Source organism: Melozone crissalis, unplaced genomic scaffold (assembly GCF_028551555.1).
Source record: "Melozone crissalis strain CALT ecotype California unplaced genomic scaffold, PUWL_Pcris_2 ptg000035l_1, whole genome shotgun sequence".
NCBI classification, from domain to species: domain Eukaryota; kingdom Metazoa; phylum Chordata; class Aves; order Passeriformes; family Passerellidae; genus Melozone; species Melozone crissalis.
In genome coordinates this window covers 9,424,717-9,448,033 of record NW_026535813.1, presented here as the reverse complement: position 1 = coordinate 9,448,033, position 23,317 = coordinate 9,424,717, and the positions used below count along the sequence as shown (strand labels likewise).

Here is a 23,317-nt window from a genome sequence, read left to right as displayed (position 1 = left end):
CCCTGAGCTGAGGGGGAAGACTTTGGGATTGAGTGCTGTGGGAAATGGACAAAGAGCATTTCTGGGACAGGATTCATTTACTTGTGGTTTTTAATGCTGAGATTATACCATTGTGTTGCTAAAAGATGCTTTGTTTTTTCTATGTCTGTTTAAATGTTTGTCCAGTCCCCTTCCCTCTTTTCTGTTTGTGGAAGGACAAAGACTGATATGTCTGTTTTTTCCTTGTGTAACAGACGCCTTGTCTTTCCCTTTTCATGGACCAGGATGAAGTCACAGTGGAAACCACCAATCCTGAAAAGAATAAAATGAACAAATTAATTGAAATTCTCAATAGCATGAGGAACAACAGCAGTGACGTTGACTCCAAGCTCACCACATTCATGGAAGAGGCCCAGAACTCTACCAGCTCTGAGGAAATGCTGGGGGAGATAGTCAAGACCATCTACCAGAAAGCAGTGATGGACTGCAGCTTTGCTTCCACTGCAGCTAAGCTCTGTGACAAAATGGCCCTCTTCATGGTGGAAGGAACCAAATTCCGGAGTCTACTTCTCAACATGTTGCAGGTAATGAGATAAAATTTGTTGGTTAGATACCTGCAGCATCACCCTGCCTGGTCCTAGCATGCATTAGAACAGGAGCTGAGCTGCTATCAAATTCCTTTTGAACTCAGTTGATGAGATGAGAACAGAAGTGTACCTGCAATTTTGTCTGTGCACATCTTTAATGGTTGCCATAGATAACATGGCACCGAGGGCATTGTCAAGTTGCTCTTCATTCCCATTTCATGAGCTGTAAGTGTAATTACAGTATCTCACTCCAGGGCCTATTGAAGTGATATGCGGAATAAATAGACTCCAAAACCTGATGTTATGAAGTGGGTATGTATGGTCGCGCCTGGCACAAGTGAGATAGCTCTCATGAAAGCTTGTGCCCCCCACATCGTTATTCACAAAGATGTTCCATATGCATTACATTACACAATCTCTTCATGCATATTCAACCCCTGGCCTTACCTGTCCTCTCCTCACATGGTAATTAGATCCACACCCTTCTGAGCATGCGTTGTTTGCTGCGGTGGTCGCACAGGAGTATTTGGTGGTCTCTGAGGCCGAAGGTTGTGGTCTTCATCATGATTGAACTTTTGAACTTTTCTCCTTTGCACGTGCGCTGTGGTCCCTTGGTGCTTATCTGAGTACGTCTGTCGGTTTTGATCAGCTTGGAGACAGAGGAGCTCCTTTATCTGGGTTTCTGCATTCCCTGGTCTTCTCTAGGTATTGTCCCTTATTGCAAGAAGCTTCAGAAATTTGCATTTTCCTATGCCCTTTTTACCATGGCAGAGGTTTCTTAAATAAAAGGTAAAAATTCCACACATAATTCTACAAACTAAATTTTAAATGCTTAATTCATATTGCTAATTTAAACAAACTCCCCAAAGCCTCCATTTCACTATCTGTGAAAGGAGTGGGTTGCTTGTGGCAGCATCCCCATGTCATGAAGAGAATTCAGAGGATCTTACAGTGGAGGGTCTATTTCAGCACCAGAGATACCAAGTTAAGTCATGTTCCCTGAGTAGGTTATTTCTGGCTGAGGGATTCAGTCCTGGTTTCTGATTGCAACATAGACTGAAATAATTTGTGTATTTGCTAATTATTCTGGGTAACTTTTTGTCTTGGTTTAGGGTAAATTTGGGAGAAAACCTCTAAAGGGGGTTCCTCTAGAAAACAGATTTAAGCGACCCCTCCCCCAACTGGTTTGGGAAAAGATTTCCTTGGAGAAAAGTGGAAAAAAACCTGTTTATTTCACAGGCAAAGCATTCACCAGCAGAAAAAAAAGAACAATATTAGACAATAAAACCTCTTGCCATTCCAAAAGAGATGACAAACTCAGAAAGTCCCCTCCGTGGGCTCACTCAGTCTGTTATCGGTCCCTCCAGTGCTGGAAATGCCGTCGCCTAGGCCTGGCCTGGTGGGCCACAGGTGCGACCTGCTGGTGCTCTTCTGGCTGTTCAGTCCAGAGCCAGTTTAAACACTTCCAAGAAAAAGAAAAACCACACTCCAGGGAACATCTCTGCCTTAGCTAGTTAAAAACTAACTGAAAGCAAAGGAGAGTTCTGTCCTGCCATCTGTCTGTGCTGCAGACAACACAATCCAGGAGCAGGAATGTGGACGAGTGAGTGCAGTTTCTGAAAAGAAACTGTGCGCTTCTTCTTTCCCCCTCTTTGCTCTCAGAATGAGTCTTAAAGGTGCAAAACTTATTTCTGGGCTAAACAGATGAATGAGGATACAAGCATCATAAAATCACCCCAGGACACTTGTTTATCAACGTATGCAGCATTGGTTGACTGCTTACTCCAAAACCATCACTGACAATAAAATTGGAGGGGGAGAAAAAATAGTGCCTCTGATAACTGGTCCATGAGTTTAACAGTTGAACTTGATTATCTTGGAGGTCTTTGCCAGCCTAGGTGATTCTATGACAATGGTGGATGATGGGGAAACAGAGCTGTCTTCAGCTGCCCACAATCTGCTGGGAGAAGCATGCTTTACTATAGTCCCACAGTTTGCTTTCTGGAGCGGGTGTCACACGGGCCTCCATCTTTCTGCCTCTGAAGACAGGACCTATAGAGTTGAAACCATGAATTTCTGTCCTTACCTTAATATGTGTTTCCATGTGACTATTCCCTCACACACCCATGCCATCTGTGGGGCATATTAAGCTCTTGTTTCATGTCTGTGATATCCCTTGGATTCTGTGCCTTGCTGCCTGTACCTTAAGTTGGCTTTTGGGCAACAAAGCAGGAAATAAGCAAAAAAAAGTAATGAAAATTAATATTTATCATAACCAAAGATAATTCTAGAACGTCACTGGTTGGTTTTGCTTCTCTTGCTGCTCTGGGTGCATATCAAACTCAGCATCTCTCCCTGTGCTTGCTCCTTTTCTTCTATCCCCTGCAAAGCCTTTGGGCAGCACACATATCTGCCCATTGCCTGTACCCAGCCTGGATTTTTTTTCCCCAATTGATTTATTTCCAAAGCAATTATACAGCAGGAGGAGAAAAACTGTGGTCTGCATTAGTCTCAGATTTAACAGCAAGGGTCTGGAGGGAGCTCTAAACCCTCCATGCATCTCTTTCTTCCTATGCCAAGTAACTCTTGTGTCTTCTCCCATTTGTCCGAGTGATTATAAGAAATCCAAAATAAAGTCCAGCAGCAATGGTCAAGGAGCAGCAGGGTGTTATACAAAAATTGAGGACAGTGGGTTATGAAGGACTCTTCAAACTTAGTTTCTTCTCTTGCCCCAACATTTCCACCCCTACCACCAGACCCAATAGACTGACTTATACTGAAGCATCGTGTGCAATAAATAATGCCTTCAAATTCAGCTATTCATAGCATGAATGTAGGATAAATAATACACCTCATATCTACAGATGTTGGCAATTGAAGAGATGTGGACTCCATGGTTTGCATGCATGAAGCCAATTTATTGATTCCACAAGCTCAGTATATATACCTTTTCAGCTATAGCTAAAAATAGCAGCAATCACAACATTTACATTTCTTAGTAACATTGCTTAATCATAGCTTTGTACAGACTCACATAGGCATGTACGGTCTTGCATGGTTTGTCATAAAACATACCAAGCACACCCAAGCATGCCATTGTCTTCTTCAGGGTTCTGCTTGCCAAGGCTTGTGGCCTAACAGAGTTAGCACATCTGTGTTGGTAAGCTGAGCAGTACTCTCCGTCCTGCTTTCTAGCTGTATTCCCATATACAGAGTCTCAAAGTGCTTATCAGGAACATGCAGCGGATCACGATATTATGACAGCATGATGTCCTGTCCTGGTTCCAGCCAGGACAGGGTTAATTTTTGCAGTAGCCAGGAGGAGCATGGCCAGGGCCCTGAGGTTATTCTATACCACCTCATGCCATACACAGGAAGTGGAGGGAGATGGGTCCCTTCCAGTTGGGCTGGTGTCAGAGTGAATGGTCAGGGTAGCGCTGGGTTCAACATGGTGAGCACTTGTGTGTGAATCATTCGCCTATCTTATGCACTCTGTTACTAATATTGTTGTTGTTATAGTTCAGTTCTTACTTCATTGCTGTTTGTAATATATTGTTCTTAACTCATGGTCTTTACCTTTTGTGCCTCCAATTCTCCTCTCCAGCTTGCCACATGGAGAGAGAGAGGAGGGAGGGAGTGAGTGGCACTGGTTTGGAGTGTTTCAGTGAGAACACTAAATCGGGGAATATCATTCTGTCGCAGTCGAGGCGGTCACGACATAAAGCAGAGACCACAAGCAGTCTCAGTTGGTAACACTTGGCAACAGTTTATTAATGAAAATGGCTGATCTTTTATACGCTTTCCAGTTGTTTACCCTTCCTCTACCTTAGCTATTGGCCACAATAATTCAATACCATGCCATTGGTGAAAAGTTACTCTGACTCCACCTAACTTTCTAAAAACGCCTTCCTTCTCTCGATCTCCTTGGTTACGGCCTTGGAGAAAGCTCCTTATCAGCTTCTTCTTCTTACTTCTCGCTCCTTTAGCTAACAGGCCCGCTGCTAGCCCCTTCCACAATTCCCCCTTTTTTGTTTTTGACCTGTAAATACAGCTGCTATGGATTTTTGCAGGGCCCTTTGCAAAAATCCAAGCAGAGAGGGGAGACACAAAATCACAATCACAACCATCAACAAAATTCCCATTCTTAATACAATCATTCCTGTCCTTCATCCATCTTTAAGTACTGATATATGGTCTTAGCCAGCGTCATCCGCACGTTCTGCTTCAGCTGCGGAGCCATCAATCCTGTCCTTTCCCGCACGCTCTAGGTAAGGTTTGACACAGCGAGCAGGAACCCATCGAGGACCATTATCTGTCAAAACACAAGCATAACCCCTTCCCCAGGTTATCAGTTCCACTGGACCAGACCATATACCAGTAATCAAGTCCTTGACCCATACCTTGACATTTCTATGGAAATTTGGTTGCTTAGAATTCAAAGAAGAAAAATGGCAAAAGATTGGAGATAACTGTGAGTCAGGTAGGGGATGCAAGAAGTTTAACACATAAACAGCTTTATCTAATCTCACTTGAGGTGACTCCTGTTGCATTCCCCCTTTTTGTTTTTGAATCTGACGTTTAAGAAGTCCGTGAGCTCTTTCAATAATTGCTTGGCCCATGGGGACATGTGGAATACCTGTTGAATGCTCAATGCCCCAAGCACGAAAGAATGCTTGCATTTTCTGCGAAGCATATGCTGGGCCGTTATCCGTTTTTACATGACACGGAACACCTAGAATAGAAAAGGCATCATAAAAATGACGAATAGCATCTTGAGTTTTCTCTCCTGTGAATGCTGAAGCAACCATTGCGTGAGAAAAAGTATCAACTGTAACATGAACATACTTAAAGCGACCAAATTCTGGCATTTTTGTAACATCAGTTTGCCATTCTTCTAACGCAGAAAGACCTCTAGGGTTGGTACCATAATACCGAGTGACATGAGTCATATGACAGTCGGGACAAGAGGAAAGAATAGATTTTGCTTCGGCAGTAGACAATTTGAATTGCTGCTGTAAAGCTTGAGCACTCTGATGAAAAAATTGATGGGATAAAATTGCCTTCTGCAACACATTGGGTACAGTTTTGATTGCAGCAGCAGCTACTAAAGTCTACATAGGCATTGCCTTCAGCAAAAAATCCTGGTAATGATGTATGGCTGCGAATGTGCATGATAAAGTAAGAATGTTTTCGAGCACCAATAACTGTCCACAACTTCACTAATATGGTAAACAATGGTTTCTCTTGAATATTATACAACACTGCTTGATCTAAATGCTTAACCAAATTGGCAACATAAACTGAATCAGTAACTATGTTTACAGAACCAGGAAACAAAGTAAAAGCCAAAAGAACAGCAGAAAGTTCAACCAGTTGAGGAGATCCCTGCTGAATCACTGTCTGATATTCCCAGTGATCATCCTTTCTCCAAGCCACAGCTGCTTTTCCGGTTTTCCCGGACCCATCTGTAAAAACCGTTATACCTTCCACTGGAACAGGAGAACAAATTTGCTTGCCTTCAAAAGGAATCTCTTTAGTCAGTGTTAGAACAGGATGAGAAGGCAAGTGATACAAGATTTGGCCTGTAAAACAAGATAAGGCAGATTGCAATTCATGATTATTTTGAAAGCACCATTCAAAATACCACTGTTGCACAGGTATCACAATGGTCACAGGGTCCTGCCCCAAAATCTCATGACAACGCCTGCGACCCTTGATGATAATATCTGCAAAAAGCTCATAAAGTCCTGGAGCTGTTTTCCGAGATCTGAAAGATAAAAATATCCATTCCAGAATATGCAATTGATCTTCCCAATTATCATTCCATTGACACAGTATTCCACATGGTATTTCATGGTCTTTCAGAATAAACAATTGAACACCAACAGAGGGATCTATCCTGTTAACAAATTTGTGTGCTAGGGCTAATTCAACTTCTTCTAGGGTCTTTTTTGCCGCTGAGGTCAATTGCCTCTCATCAGTGGAGGAAGTGATGCCTGAAAGCAAATCAAACAATGGTTGCATCTGATGATTAGTTATGCCTAAATATGATCGAATCCAACCTATTAAACCAACCAATTTCTGTACATCAGTAGCAGTTTTAACATCAATGTCTAACTTTACAGGTTGAGGCATAACTTGAGTGTTGGTCACCAACATACCTAGGTATTTCCAAGGCATGTGTTCCTGCACTTTCTCTGGAGCAATGATCAAACCAAAGCCTTTCAAATTTGTCACAGCACATTGTTAAGGAGCTGACAACTGTTGTTTGTTGTCAGATGCCAACAAGATATCATCCATGTAATGATAGCAGTAGCAGTTTTTAAATTGCTCCCGGACTTTTGACAAGGCCTGTGCCACAAACCATTGACAAATAGTTGGCGAATTTTTCATGCCTTGTGGGAGGACCTTCCATTGATATCTTTTATCAGGTTCAGCATGATTTATAGAAGGCACAGTAAAAGCCAATTTTTCTTTGTCCTGCTCAGCCAATGGAATAGTGAAGAAAAAATCTTTTAGATTAATGACAACTATTTGCCATTCTTGTGGAATCATCGTGGGTGTAGGAAGGCCTGGTTGCAAAGCTCCCATTGTTGCCATTACAGCATTTATCTGCCATAAATCATGTAAAAGTCTCCATTTTCCCGATTTCTTTTTTATTACAAAAACAGGGGTGTTCCAGGGACTGAATGATTCCTCAATGTGTCCTGCTTGCAATTGTTCTGTAACTAATTCTTTCAGGGCAGTAAGCTTTTCAGTAGTCAGGGGCCACTGGCGAGCCCGGACAGGCTTATCTGTCAACCATGTCAGGGGTACAACTGGACGTTCATTGCCCTGCAACACAGTGGCCCCCATTAAAAATCCGTAGTAATTTTGACACCCCATTGAGATAAACAATCTCGTCCCCACAAACTTTGAGGAGCATCGGCAACATAGGGTCTGATGTTAGCTTGTTGGCCATCAGGATGTTTCACATTAATTACAATGGCTGACAGGCCACCTGTTGTAGCATCACCCAACCCCAGGAGTCCAAAACTTGCACGAGTGAGAGGCCACAATCGAGGCCAGCAAAGTCATGAGAGTGTTGTGACATCTGCTCCAGTGTCAATCAAACCTGTTACTGATATAGTTCCTGGATGACATCCACTGGCGGTGAGAGTGCATGTCTTTTCTGGATGGCTCTCTGTTACTTTCTCAGTCCAGAACACTTGAGGTACTCCTGTCGATCCAAAGCTTCCTGCGCCGCGACTTCGGTCCATTGTATTTGGAACAGAACTCACAAAAGGTACAATTTGAGCAATGCAAATTCCTTTCTGAATAGTGACAGGAGGGTCATCAATGGATACCATAGCATGAATCTGCCCTAAATATTCAGCATCAATAAGCCCTAGATGCACATGAATACCTCTAAGTGTAGTACTTGATCTCCCTATCAAAAACGCACTCAATCCCCGTCCTATCGGACGATAGGCATCAAGAGGGACTTTACATATTTCTTTTGTTAAAATGGTTACTGTGTCAGCGGCTGGTATATCAATCCCTGCGGACCCGCTTGCTGCCCCTGAGAATTGTTCGCAAATGGGTAGCTTTGCAGGGCTGGGAAGGCCCGCATTTGCTGTTGTGGTTGTTGGGGTATTTGTTTCCCCACGCGCCCCCTCGCGCTCCTCTTTGGGTTTCCCGGCAATAGCTGACCATTTGCATGATATTTACTTCTGCATTGCTTAGCATAGTGCCCAGATTTAGCACAACGGTTGCATACAACATCGCTGCTTGCACTTGGCCTAAATGTTGTTTTCTGGACAGTACACTGTGACTTTACGGGCCCTTGTTGTCCACAATTATAACACTTCGCTGAAGGTCTTAACACTGCAGCAAGAGCTGCCATTTTATGCTCAACTGAACCAACTTTCGAGCAAGCAGTAACCATTTCAGACAAGGTGGGCTCCCCAGGCAAAGTATCAATAATCTTTCTGCAGTCTGGGTTTGCATTTTCTTTAGCCAATTGTACACACAATTTGTCTCGCAAAGTTTCATCATCTACTTGTTTCTCAATAGCCGCAGCAAGTTTTTCTGCAAACTGCAAAAATGGTTCTCTCGTCCCTTGTTGTATAGTGACATATTTCTGTTTTGGAACTGCCATTTCCATTGTTTTAGTTAAGGCACTCATGCCAATTTGCTGAGCTTGTGCCAAAATCAAAGGATCCCACCTTGTCTGTAAATCTGGATTAGCAAAAGGCCCAGAGCCCATTAGGGCATCAACACCCACAGCATGACGAGGGTCGTGTTGAGGCAACTGCATATTTGTTAAAGCTGTGCGCTCAGCCACTCGCCTCCAAGTTTCTTGAAATACACCATATTGTACTGGCTGGAATAGAATTGTAGCAAGATGAGTGATGTCATAAGGTGCAAGCAAATCTGCATTAATCACACGTATTAATTGCATTACCTCTGAGGAATTAATACCATATTGAGCTACTTTCGATTGGAGGTCTTGCACAACCCTCCAGGCGAAGACATGATGACTGTCGTTCTGTCCTGTTCCAGGAGCTGCTTTGAAAACTGGAAAAGCCATAGGGTTATCACAAGCAACATTTGCAATGGCACTGTTCTCCTGAGGTACTCTTGGAGCACCCAACCTTTCTATGATGTCCCAGTTCTTTTCTTCAACTGCTTTCCTCCTAACAAATTCCCAAAACTCCTGAGGGTGTCGAGGAAGCACAGTGACTTGGCATGGAGGCAAAGTCCATGGGGCAGTAAGGCTAGAGCTCTTAAGAGATGAAGAGACCAGAGCTCCTTTCCCCAACACAGGTGTTACTGCGGGCGACTCATCACTTGATTCGCTGTTGCTGTCACTGTCAGGTAAAGGAGGATACAGCCTTGCAGGTTGTTCAAGCATCTCAGAGGGGAGCAGGGGGGCAGACGGCTGGACCAGAGAGGAGGGAAGCAGGGGGGCAGATGGCTGGACCAGAGAGGAGGGAAGCGGGGGGGCAGATGGCTGGGCTTTTCTCTCTGCTAAAGACATTTCAGCTAACTGGCGTAGCGGTGTAGTATATACAGGCACCATCGCGAGCTGCTGTGCAGGTGTGAGATAAGGAGGCTTAGGAGTCTGATAAGAAGAGGCTAGGGCAGGTTGCCCAGAAGTTTTGGCAGCTTTCCCAGAAGCCTTGGCAGCTTTCCCAGAAGCTTTGACAGCTTTCCCAGAAGCCTTGGCACCCAGCCCAGAAGCTCTGGCAGCCTTCCCGGAAGCTTTGGCAGCTTTCCCAGAAGCTCTGGCAGCGTGCCAGGTAACTCCCATGGCATCCGAACTTTCTTCACCAAGTTCCCCATCACAGCCCCCTTCTACCTCAGAGGCCCCCTCTGCCTCAGCCCCCCCATCAGGTTCTGTTATCAGCCCCGACTCTTCGTCCGCATCTTGCTCCGTTTCTCTCTCTATTCTCCATTCCTTTAAAGCCTCAAAGAGCGAGTTCCAGGTTACTGCTAAATCAACAGCTGTTTTATCTCCTGCTCGAATAACTTGCCAAAGTCTGTCCCCGACTTTCTTCCATGCCTTAACACTAAATGCTGTGTCGGGATCAGTGTCAAAATCCTGTGATTTAGCCCACAGCAATATATTACGAAGCTCATAGTCTGACGTATTAATTCCCTTATTTCTTAACGAAACTTTCTATGTAGACAGAACACTTTCTTCCTCTTTAGATAAATTTTGTCCCATTATTACTAGTTGGTGGCTCACCTACTTCCAGGTGTCTTGATTGGAGGGAATCAGGTCCGGACCTCCCTGTGGCTTCCACCTGCCACTCTCAGCTGCACCAACGCCGCCTCCCCCACTACGTCCCAGTGGGTCACGGTTGCCAATTGCTAGGACCCCGTATGGACCCCCACCGACTATGTTCTTATCACGTCGGCGGTCACCAAAATGTCGCAGTCGAGGCGGTCACGACATAAAGCAGAGACCACAAGCAGTCTCAGTTGGTAACACTTGGCAACAGTTTATTAATGAAAATGGCTGATCTTTTATACACTTTCCAGTTGTTTACCCTTCCTCTACCTTAGCTATTGGCCACAATAATTCAATACCATGCCATTGGTGAAAAGTTACTCTGACTCCACCTAACTTTCTAAAAACGCCTTCCTTCTCTCGATCTCCTTGGTTACGGTCTTGGAGAAAGCTCCTTATCAGCTTCTTCTTCTTCTTACTTCTCGCTCCTTTAGCTAACAGGCCCGCTGCTAGCCCCTTCCACATCATTCCTAAACCATGACAGCCTTATTTGGTGCCCAATATGGGGCTCAAAGGGTTGAGGTGACAACAGATTTGCCCAGAGTGGGTTGGAACCAAATTTGATCTAAGCATTTGTTGTATTAGGTACAGAGCCAATGGTCACAAGGTTGCTCAGTCTGTTCACATGGTTGTGTTACCTAACACTGTATATACTGTATATGCAACATTTGGCTCCTCATGATGATCTTTTTCAGAGCAGGGAGAGGGATTGGGATTGCTTTGTTGCTGTACTGTGTGATATCAGCTGATGACATTATAACATCAAGGGCTGTCACAGACAACTTTTATAAAAAATCCTTTCCTTGGGATTTTTTCCTCCTGAGAAGCTGAGAGGCCTCAGAAACAAGATGTAAACAATGATTGTCTGCTGCTGTGGAATGCAACCAGGTGGATCTGTGATTGGTCTCATGTAGATGTTTGGAATTAATGACCAATCACAGTCAGCTGGCTTGGACTCTCTGTCCGAGACACAAACCTTTGTTATTCATTCCTTTCTATTCTTAGCTTAGCTAGCCTTCTGAGATGAAACTTTTTCTTCTATTCTTTTAGTATAGTTTTAATGTAATATATATCATAAAATAATAAATCAAGCCTTTTGAAACATAGAGTCAACATTCTCGTCTCTTCCCTCATCTAAGAACACCTGTGAACACCATCACAAAGGGCAATGAGTGTTATTTGGGATGTGTATTCATTGTTGCTCTTCTGCCCTCTCCCACACTACCTCTGGGAAATTCATTAATAATTGTACCCAGTCTGTAGGGAGAACAAGGCAGGGTGATTTTCCCCAGCTTTCACCCTTTTTTCCTCCTTCAGGCCTGTTACAACAGCTTTTGAGAATTTTGAGTTCCCTTTGGATGTTAAGGAAAGCATGTACTTGTTGCTAAGTCTATCAGGTCTCCTCAGTATAGTCAACACCATGTTTAAAGTTATAAAAAAGATTTTTAGGAAGGTCATTCAGAGATCTGCAGCAAGGGTGAACAGTTACGACTGGCATGGAATATGGGAGAAAATGGACCAGCTTTTGGAGAAATTCTCTGCTCCAATGGTTTGGAAGTTCACACCTGAACAACTACAGGACTGATAAAATGACAGAATATTTGCAAAGAAAATGCTGTGGCAGTTCCAGAGAGTTGCAAAGTTCTTACAATGTGTTTAACCCAGGCTACTCTTTACTGGACAAGGTTTGACATTAAACTGCACCCTCAGGGGGAGGAAAAGGAGGAAAGCAGACCAACTGGCACAGTGGCCACTCAAACTGCAGCTGAACCAGAGGAACAACTTGTGTCAGTAGCAGTTGCCTCCATACAGAAGAAGAAATCCAAGACCAAATCCATTTTCTTAGTGAGAGGTGAAGAGGAAGTAGACCCACAATTGGAAATTAGAGGGAAGTGAAGCCAAGCAGCTGGGATCCCTGTCCTGGTATGTGAGCATTGGGAAGAGGACAGAAGCTCTCAGCCTCTGAAGGTGATTCCTGTCAAGCATGAGGGAAAGGTATCCTTTCAAGGATGAGCTACCAGTGTATCCAGGCAAGTGGAACACCATGCAGACAGGTATCCAGCACCCGAGAGAATTAGCTGTGCTGGAGGTACTCTATGAAAATTCAATAGTCCATTTTCTTCCCTCCCACCCCTGCTCACTGCCCAATTGGAGCAGTGTCCTGAGAAAGCAGTACAGAGACTGAGTCCAGCAGGTGTCAGGAGGAGGCAGCATGTGGCAGGACTGACCTTACACACCCACACACTGCTGCAGTCATAGAGAAGGAGCAGGGAAACTAACCCCAGAGGTCCAGAGCTGCCCCAGACAATGTCAGCACCCCTCATCTGCCACCAGAACTGCTTCTTAAGCTCCTACCTGCACAGGGTTTTTTTGTCCAGGGGGAAGGTTGAGCCAAAAGGGACTTCTCTGCCATATTGTCTTTATCTTGTGCTTCATGTGGTCTCTGTGGTGACAGCCATCTTGGGAGGAGGGACTTCTAGGCCATCTTGTTTTCTTTGTTCCCAGGGAGGCCACAGGGTTCAACACATTTGTATCTAGCGGTTATTGCTGTTATCTTGGTTGTTGCTGTTTTTCTTTTTAGTAAACTGTTATTTTTTCACCTATATCTTCTCACATTTGTATCTATTGGTAAAAGGGGATTGGTTAAAACTAAAGGAGAGGTAACTCATTTTGGAGTCTCTGCCCTGTATAATTGTCTTTAACTAAGAAAGTATAATATTGGTTGCTGAATTACACTGCCACTGTATGCCATAACTGTTATGATCTGAATTAACACAGAAGAGTGTGGTGTTGTGCGGTCCCCAGGATGAGGTGAGATAAGAATTTGACTCCATGTTCTCAGAAGGCTGATTTATTATTTTATGATATTATATTATATTAAAAGAAATTATATACTAAAACTATACTAAAGAAAGAGAAAGGATACATCAGAAGGCTAGAAACGAATGAATAATAAAAACCTGTGACTGACTCAGAGAGTCCGACACAGCTGGGTGTGATTGATCATTAATTAAAAACAATTCACATGTTTGGATAAACAATTCTCCAAATCACATTCCAAAGCAGCAAAACAGGGAGAAGCTGAAGCTTCCCAGGAGAAGAAATCCTGGCAAAGGGATTTTCATAAAATATCACGGTGACAGAAGAGCAAGGAAAACTAAGTCTCTGTGAATAAAATGGATGGAATCCAGAAAGGTCTGAAATATACACCAAAACTCAATGAAAACCAAATGAGGTTAGATGCTAGTGCCAAAAAAATTGATATATTTTATTTAATAGTGAAAGAGGCAAAGAGAAAGAAAGAAGAAAGAAGGAAAGAAAGAGAGAAAGAGGGAGGGAGGGTGGGTGGGGAGGGTGCAGAGAGAGAGTGACTGGTTAGTAGAAACAGATCACCATTCCGAGGGTCCCAACAACATCTCATTGCTCCCCTTCACCTGGTCTGGGTGGTCAGGGTCCCCCACCGCTCACACCGCTGAAAAGTATAGCATCCAATGGATTACTATATGTTTGGACCAGGTGGGAACGCCCATGTGCCTCCCCTGGTGTCCTGGGGTGACTTTATGATGCCGGTATCCCCATCATCTGTCTTTTTGCTCAGAAATGGGTCTTGTATCTTTCAGTTAGGCCCAGAGAGATCTGAGAGCAAAAGGAGAGGGAAGTGGTGGCGTGCAGTTTGTGTGTGCAGAAGCTTCATTTTCACTCCCCCAGAATTCCTTTCTCTCAGTGTGTGTTGTCTACAGCCTGGACAATGAGTGGGAGAGAGTTCTCCTTTGCTTTTAGTTAGTTTTTTCTAGCTAGCTAAGGCAGAGAAGTTCCCAGGACTGTGGCTTTTCTTTTTCTTGGAACTGATCAGCCCTGCTCTGGACTGATAACCAAGAAATACACCGGGAGCTCACGTCTGTGGCCCACCGGGGCTCGGGATGCCACATTTTCCAGCACAGGAGGGACTGATAGAGACTGAGTGAAAGCCAAGGCCACACACACAAAAAGGACTCTGAACTACAAAAGGATTCCATCACAGATGGCAGAGATGGAGAGATGACACACATCAGGGTTTTGTGCAGTAGAGAGAGGTTATTAGTGTGTACAGCTCTTTATATAGGCTATTCAAAAGACTCTGTGTTTGAACTTGATTGGCTATGATTGGTTACCACCCAGCTCATTGACCAATAGCTACCTGCTTACATTAATGTCAGGGATTGGCTCTCTGTAGCCAAACCCCCCCTCCGCTTATGAAGCACACAATTTATCTATATCCTGTGATAATTCCCCCTTTTCTGTTATAAAATAGAAAAGCTGTGTTTATTATCTTTTTGCAGGGCCCCTTGCAAGAAGGACGACAAACACTGTATAAGGAGAATGAAACTCCTCACCAAACTGACAAAGCCAATTTTTTCAGCTATTGGTGTGCCCCATCAGCTTTTTATTATCATGTCTAAGAGCTATCAAAGGTACAATGTTACTGGGTGGCATGCTGCAGGTTACTTACTTCAAATTTACAACTTAAAATTTGAACATTACAAACAAACTGTAGTGGTTTTGGTTGGCTAATTTAAGATTTTCTTAATTTTGAGATTTTCTTGGCTAACGCACTAAAGAATTTGGTGGGTCCGATGCTGGCTAATTACTAATACACACTTCTTGCTGTGAGATAGGATTAGGAGAAAGGTAAAGCAGCCTCAAAACTTTAAAAGGGTATGTATAAAGAAAATTTTATTAAAAGTGACTAAGAGGAAAAAGGTAGTAAGGCTCAAAACAAACTCTTCAGAAGACTTCTCTTCTTCTTACAACTTTTTCTTTCTTACTGACAATGTAAAGAAATAAAACTTTAAATTTCTAGCCAGCTTACTACTTTAAAAATAGTCTTTTTTCAGTTTACTTAGGGACAGAAGTCTCTCTTGTTAAGGTTATGAAGACTTCTCTACAAGAGGGAAAAAACAGTTCTCTCGTGGTTCTCAATTTTGTCACAAATAACAGCCGCCTGGGGAACCCTGCCATTGTGAAGTCCTCCCCATTTTTACAAGCCTTCCCACAGCTTGTCGATGGGCCATGTCGACTTATGGGGTATTGTTTTAAAGATGAGCTGTTCAAAGGCAAAAGTTCTCATTATCTATCGTTAAAATCATCTTCATCCCTGGGAACAGAGACCATCTTCGTCTTCTTCCTGGGGGTATAGGGTCTCATCACTCTTCTCTTTTTCTCTGTTCAGACTTCTCATGGGATCACAGCTACTTTAAAATCTGCTTACTTTAGCATGGAGGCCTTTACTCGATACTAATTTGAACACTTTCATCTCCCCATAGTTTCATGTGTTATAAGGAAAAAGAGTCTTTTTTCTATAGTTTACAAGAGGATTTCAGCTCCAAAAACAAGGCATCTCCTTACCCCTCCCATCTGGGACTTACCTTCTTCCTCACTGACTTTGATGTCTTCATGTTGTTCTTTTACATGCTTGCATCTTGTTCCTTTCTCTCACTCGAGGGATGATTGAAGCACTGAAAGAATTAACATCATGCCTGCGGCCTACCTGACCCGCTGGTAACTTGTGGCAGGAGCTGCAGCTGGGGTTGTGTCAGGATTGGTTTCATGGTTAGTCTTTCGTTTTTTCTGTGTTCAATTTTAGCCACAGGGCCACTCTGCACGGGCTGCAGGGGCTTCTGGTCTCAGCCACGCTGGGGGGAGGAGGCTTAATGGCACGATCTTAACAGCCATGGCCAGCCCTGCTCTGGCCAGGGCTCCACAACCTCCCCTGCCATCCTGCCTGGCAGCTGCTGGGGGTCTGGCCCAGCCAGAACGGAGCCAATGAGGGCCTGGTGGATGACCCAGGGAGAGGTGAAAGGGCCTGGCCCACAGCAAGACGGCTCGGCCCAGCCTGGCCGAGACAGGGACCGGGGCTGGGGCCTGCCACCTCCTCGCCGACCGGAAAGGAAAGAGGAAGTCCCCGAGTTTTTTCGTCTTTAACATGTGTGTTTCACAGAGGCGTGTCCAGCTTCTCAGTAGTTTAATAGACTGTCAGTTGCACAAAAAATTTTACATCACTTCCTCAAATTTTCTTCCCATTCCAAACCACAACACAAACCAACTTAAACATGATCATTTAAAAGGTTTCAATGCTCGTGCAGGCCTTGACCTGGTGAGCACTAGTCAATCAAAATGCATATTTGTAGGCATTCTGAATATGATTTTTTTAAGTTTGTATCTCTGTTTTTAGACACAGAAACAGAAAATGCAGAAAGAGAATTGCACTGAGCAACCAGGCTGATAATTTTCAAGTCTTTGATTGAGATTCCACTGTAAAGTACCATTTCGATGTGTTTATAACAAGGCAAATAAGTTCTGTTTGCTGTGGTAGCTAAACAGGTTATTAGTACTTCTGTTTTCAGTCTTAACAGCTATAACAAGAACATAATTTAACCTATTAAATTCAGATAACATGCACTTATTATGAACAGTAAAGCAACACATCTAGTAAACAATAAATGCCACTGAACAAAAATACTTACGAATGCCTAAATGCTTTACCTTCACCCAGGGTCTGTCATAGCTAGACTTGGATAGCTTTTTCCAGAACAAGGCTTCCAAGTTTACCTCGAAAAGAGGGTTCAGCTTTTACAAGACCAACTTTACAAGTCAAAGTGACTTGATTTCATTTTTAGGACAAAACCACCTGGGATTCATGGCATACTTCTCTGCCAGACAGATCCAAGGCTTGGCCAGAGCCAGGAACTTGACTGAAGGACTTCCCTAACACTATCTTAAAAACAGAATTTTATAATATTTAGTGAAAAAGTTTCTTAACATAACTTATAAATAATCAAAGGAATATGGATAAGTAACATCAAATAATATTTTGTAGCTGGATGCCTGTTTGTGCCAGGCATTGAGCATAAAACTTAGTAAAAATAAACACTTAAGACACAAGGTTACATTTAGAGATTGATTTAAATTTTGTAATATGTTCCTAATTTTTGCAAATGTATCATTAGTATACTTAACAACGTCTTTCTTTGAAAACTGTAGCTGACATGATTTTACACCAAGTCCAAAAAGGATCTTTTAAAAACCTTTAGCTTATTTTTAAGTGGGTAAATATTAACACTAGTTGGCAGAGTTTAACACCAGAATTTCCAGAAGTTATTTTTGTGCAGATTTTGTGCATATAATTCTTTTGGGTCTTGTTTCATACTTGAGTACCTCTCCTTCCAGGAGCTAACTGGATTATGTGTGGGGGTGGTATCCGACAGGAGCGGGGGTGGAGCGGAGGCTTCCTCTCGGGAGTCGGCAGGAGGGCAGTAGCTCGTGTTCCCCTCTCTGGGGGTCTCGCGTATCCATCAGTAATATGGGTTCCTCAGGCTGTTTAAGCCTTGGTTGAAGGTGGGGTGGGGTGCGGTGCGGCAGCAGGGCTCCGAGAGCACGCTGCTGGCACTTCCGGGTTCAGGAGCCGTTCGACGTCCGGCTTCCGGCATTATTCCGGATTACGGCTGGCGCGACGGAGGGAGTCCTGGGCGCCACGGCGGGGCCGATCCCGGCTGCCGTGCAGGCTCCTTTGATGCCGGTGGCTCAGCAGTCACCGCGTGGGCTGCGCAGATGCATCCGGCGCCGACGGGGGCCACGGCTCTGGGGCTGCCGGCTTCTCTTCCAGCTTCCGGCGCTTCGATGCTTCCGGTTTCTCTGGGGGGCCCGGTGCCGCAGGGAATGGGTGTGTCAAGCGAAGGCCAAGTTCCAGGACTGAACCAATCAACGGGAGGCGGAGGTGGGCCGAGCGCTTCCATAGCAACACAGGGCGTGGAAAAAGTGGCGAAGGGCTCGTGCAGGCACGACGGGGACGGCCCCGGACGCCGCTGTGTGGGCGCTGCAGGGGCTTCTGGCGCTTGCGGGGGGGCGGCCACCGCGTGGGCTGTGCAGATGCCTCCATCGTCTGCGTTGGGGAGGGCTCCGGCCCCGATATCATGGCGCGCCGGCACTGCGGGGTTGGGGGAGCCTGAACAACGGCCGCTCCCCCCCTGCCGCCAGTCTTCTGATGATGGTGTATACATGGGTAGAGAAATTAGTTCAGCCCCCTCTGTATCCCCACATTCTATTGCTTTTTGTTTGTCTTAGGTTGGAAATAGAGGTATTCTATTCCTATCTGTTAGAGATGGGGCAGTTATCTTTTGTTAATTGGGCAGTTTTCTTAATCTCTTCCACAACCAATCCTCCCTCCGGGGAGATAGCTTCTGATAATGGGCCATTGAGTCTCACTGCATGACTGATAAAATTACATCATCCCATTGGTAGAAGCTCCGCCCAGAGGGAGGAGCCAAGCATTCCTACCTGGATATAATCTGAAATTTGGAACACCACAAGCAGCCTTTTCCCACTGGATTCCCAGAAGAGCAGCCTATTCCCACTGGATTCTCAGAGGAAGACCAGGCCCATCTACACTACCACCGCACCTTCAGAGGAAAACTCCACCCTTCTACAGGATCACTGCTTCAACAGAACCACATCTGTCACTCCAGAAGGACTGCAACATCCATTCAATCAGACTGCCACCAACACCCTGACCCACAGGGTATCAGGTCATATTCTGATTCTGTCAGTAGGGGTTTTTTGTTGGTATTATAATTTTTTTTTATTTATTTTTTTAGTTTTCGTAGTAAAGAACTGTTATTCCTATTCCCATATGTTTGCCTGAGAGCCTCTTAATTTCAAAATCATAATAATTCGGAGGGAGAGGGTTTACATTTTCCATTTCAGGGGAGGCTTCTACCTTCCTTAAGCAGACACCTATCTTTTTAAACCAAGACATTGTTTTACCTCCATCCAGAAGATTACAGGGTCTCGAGTGCGGATGGCTTCTGCTCAGAACATCGATGAGGCTGGAGCTGGTATCGGCAGGGTTGCAGGGGCTTCCTTGGGTTGTTGGAACCTTGACTGTAGGTGGAATGGTGCTGCGACAGCAGCAGGTGCGGGGCCAGGGCCAGGAGCGTGATTTGGCATTGTTGTGCTGGGACTTCGTGGTTCTGGTACATTTCCGGGTGTGATATAGTGACAATATCTGGGCATTTTTAGTGATGTCATCTGCCCCCCCCCCTTCCCCCCCCCCATGTTGCGGTGGCAGGCAGGCACGGCCAACGGAAGGAGGACTGTGGGCGTGGTTTCTGGGCTGAACCAAATAGCTATGGGCAGGCGCAGGCTGGGCATTTCCATGGTGATGAGGGGCATGGGTGGCTCCAGTGGTGAGGGGGTGGTCCCAGGAGCCGCATGGAGCTGCAGCATGGTCACGGGCCGCCCAGCCAAAATGGTGTCATGGTCTGACCCAAGACAGCAGCTCCACACAGCCACAAGGCGGTTTAGCTCCGCGCAGCAGCCCTGCAGCATGGGCACAGGGCGTTCCGGCAGCTCACAACATCTTGGTACAGGTGCATTCAGGGCGGCACACCCATGTTGTCCAGTTGTCTCTTCTGTGGGCTTGGAAGAGTGCCCAACTCCCCCGCTAACTCCTCCAGCACCCAGTCCTCACCATGTGCCTCGGTATTTAACATTCTCATTAAATCTAAAATAAGTTTCCGGGGCTTTATAACTTCTATTGCACTTTCGTCGCCTCTGGAAGCTGCTTGAATTATAAATCGTCCAGTTCATGCCCAAGTATTCAAATCAAGGGCAGCCTCTTTAGTTGTGTCCAATCCGTGGTCCTTAGCCCACATTAGCAAAGCTAACCATGCCTCTTCATCATAATCTATGTCCCATTCCTCAAGAAGTTGTTTCCATACCTTCGTAACTGGATGATCCTGCATGGAGACAAAGCCACCCATTTCTTCAGTGGGGTTTTTCTTCTATTTTTCAGCTTCTCCAGCTTTTTGTTTCATGCAGCTCTTTGGCTGTATTTTCCTCACAGATCACAACTGTCACTCTCTGGTGTTCTGTCCATTTTCTTTTCTTTTCTTTTCTTGTGTTTTCTTAGTTATTTTCTTAGTTATCATCCTCACACAGGGCACCATATGTTATTGATGGTGGAGAAAGTGAGACAACACCCATTGGGGTTTCATGCAGTAGAGAGAGTTTATTGGTGTGCACAGCTCTTTATATAGGCTATTCAAAAGACTCTGTGTTTGAACTTGATTGGCTATGATTGGTTACCACCCAGCTCATTGACCAATAGCTACCTGCTTATGTTCATGTCAGGGATTGGCTCTCTGTAGCCAAACCCCTCCTCCTCTTATGAAGCATACAGTCCATCTTTATGCTGTGATATCTCTCTGAATTTGCCATCTCTTCAGAGCAATGAGATGTTTCATTGTTTAATATTACTCCTTTTTTCGTGTTTGTGAGTAATTTGCTGGTTGAATAAACAGTTTTTTCCACTTTTCTTGAAGGAGATTTTTTTCCTGAACTGGTGGGGGGAGGTGTCGCTTGAATCTGATTTCTAGAGGAGACCCCTTCGGGAAGTTTCCTCCCAAATCTGTCCCAAACCAGAACACCTAGGGAGGGCAAGTTTGACACTCCCTTGCAACACTGTGGATCTGTTGCATCATGTTGCAGTGCTCTGGTGCAGGGTCCGGGGACCCCTTTGGGGCGGCCTTTGATGTGCCATGACACCCCCTCTGCTGTCCTTCATGTGGACTGCTCTGGATACCCTAGATGTGAGTTCCTGATACAGCTTATAACCAGCTGACAGCACACCTGCCCTTCTGCCCTGGAAGACATTTAGGATGGATGGAAACCACAGTCCTGGACTAAATTAACTTAACAGGCATCTTGGGGGGATGGCCATTGACTATGGAAATGATACCCATACTTTTCTGTGTGTGTGTATATATATAAATATATATATAAGAATATATATATAGTTGGAAGATGTATGTCTGGGCATGAGGTAGATGGTATATAACAAGGAGTGGATAAAGTAAAGCTGTTGTGGTTTAGGAATGATATTCCCCAATTTAGTGTTCCCACTGAAACCTTCCACAATGTGTGCCATTCGCTCACTTGTCCTCCCCCTCCAGCAGGATGAAGAGGAGAATTGGAGGCACAAAAGGTAAAGATCACAGGTTGAAATAAGAACAATTTACTAGGAACAGCAATGAAGTAAGAAATTAACAGTAACAACAATAATATAAATAACAGAGTGTACAAGATAGGCAAATGAGTCACATGCAAGTGCTCACCATGTGGAACCTGGCACTACCCTGACCATTCACTCTGACACTGCCCCAACTGGAAATGACCCATCCCCGTCCACTCCCTGGATATGGTATGAGGTGGTATAGAATAACCTCAGGGTCCTGGTGAAACAGAGTAGAAATTTAACAGTGTAGAAATCCATTTCAGATTTAGGTGAAATGTACTGCTTTGAATTATTAAGTCTGTAGCTTGCTAGCATAGATGAAATATACTGTTTTAACTTGTTTAGTCTGTTAACTCTACTGTGCTCACAAAACTGCTTAAAACAAGGAAAAATAATGTGAACTTCCAAGCTAAAAAGATAAGAGGGGCCCCTTGAACTTTGAAACAAAAGCAAGAGATGGACAAGATGACCAGAGAGTTCTCTCTGTACAAGGACTAGTTGCAAGTTGTAATGGGAAATCAGTAAAATGAATATGCATGAACCTATTGTGAAACTCTATACATATGTACAAGTAAGAGGGGGGATAAAAAAAGTTTGAGAATTCTCAAGAGTGCACGTGTCCTTTAAAAAAACCAATCCCCACATGTGTCCAGCGCTGCAATAAACATACCAGCTTTACAACTTTTACAAGTTGTGGAGTTAGGTTTTTCCACAAATCATTTTCGCAAGGCCAGCCAGGAGACTTTCTCTGTCCTCGCAGGGGTGAAGAGAGGGGCCAGACCTCCTAGGCACGCCCCGGGATTTTTCCTAGAGGGGCTCTGTTCTGTCTCAGCTTGCCTCCTGCGGAGACAGGAAACGACCTGCTGGTGTGCAGATAAACGGTATGTATATCAAAGGGCCCTGGGAAGAGAGAGATAGGGCTGCTGGTAAGTCACTCAGAGACATCTGAGTGCACAGCCTCGTCCCTGTGCTTGCAGGCAGCCATCGGCTGAAAGCACGGTCAGCAGCAGAGGTCCCCTAGTTGATAGAGGGACTGGGGATGGGTTCATTGTTCGATATAGTGACCGCTAACGACTCTCGGGTGAGTCGAGTGAACCTGAACTTTGTGTGCTTGTTGAAATAAACAAGGGCCAGGAGACTTCTTCTCCTATTTAATGCCTTTATTAAAAGTGATCAGCTCAGGATTGGGTAGCTCGGCAGGTCTGCAGCATCCGTCGTCTCTCCCAAGGCGACTCAGAGGAGGAGGATATGCACAGCTCTGTCCACAAGGGGCAGAGCTGGGGATCACGTCCTCGTGGGAGCCTTTAGGGCCTGCTGATCCCCGTCAGATGGTGCCCCTCCCACTCAGTCGGCCTGGTCTCACCGCCGGGGTCGTCTCTCTTGGTCAGGGCGAGAGGCTCCGAAGATGTTCCGCATCTCTGCAGGCCCGGCACTCGGCTCCTCACGTCCAGACATCACTCCAGTCTCTCAATTCTTAGGTGGCTCGTTGTTTTTTTGGGGTTTCTCCGTACAGCAGGGGACCCATGCTGCATTCTGGTCTTGGAGTCACTTTGCATAACCCCCTCCCATCTTCTCAGGTCTCCACTATTCTGGGAAAGGTACAACTTAGCCTCGGGAAGGTCCCCACCCAGGAGAAGGGCCATTAACTCGCCCCAGCCAGGGCTTTTACTAATACAAAAACAACCATTAACGACAACGACCCGTGATTACAATAACAAAACGCGCAGAACTTGGGCAGGGCCAGTGATCTGGCTGCCTCTTTGTAACTTTTTCTCACAAAAAAAATATTAACCGAATTTTTGTTCATAACACTTGTAGTGTCCAGACACTGTAGTTAATGTTAATGTGTTTGTAATTGTGTGAGTGTGTGGTATATAAAAGAGAGAGCGAGTGAGTGTACCCACAGCGCAGGGAGGAGTTCTA

General features: G+C 44.9%; 1 protein-coding gene across 1 annotated transcript in view; it reads left to right on the top strand.

The window, feature by feature from the left end:
* LOC128941423 (CBP80/20-dependent translation initiation factor-like) overlaps positions 1-23,317 on the top strand; it is a 487,587-nt gene that overhangs the window by 355,681 nt on the left and 108,589 nt on the right. Inside the window, exon 15 of the mRNA XM_054283182.1 lies at positions 234-563. Within this exon, the coding sequence (XP_054139157.1) occupies positions 234-563 (330 nt within the window). The remainder of the gene's footprint in view (positions 1-233; positions 564-23,317) is intronic.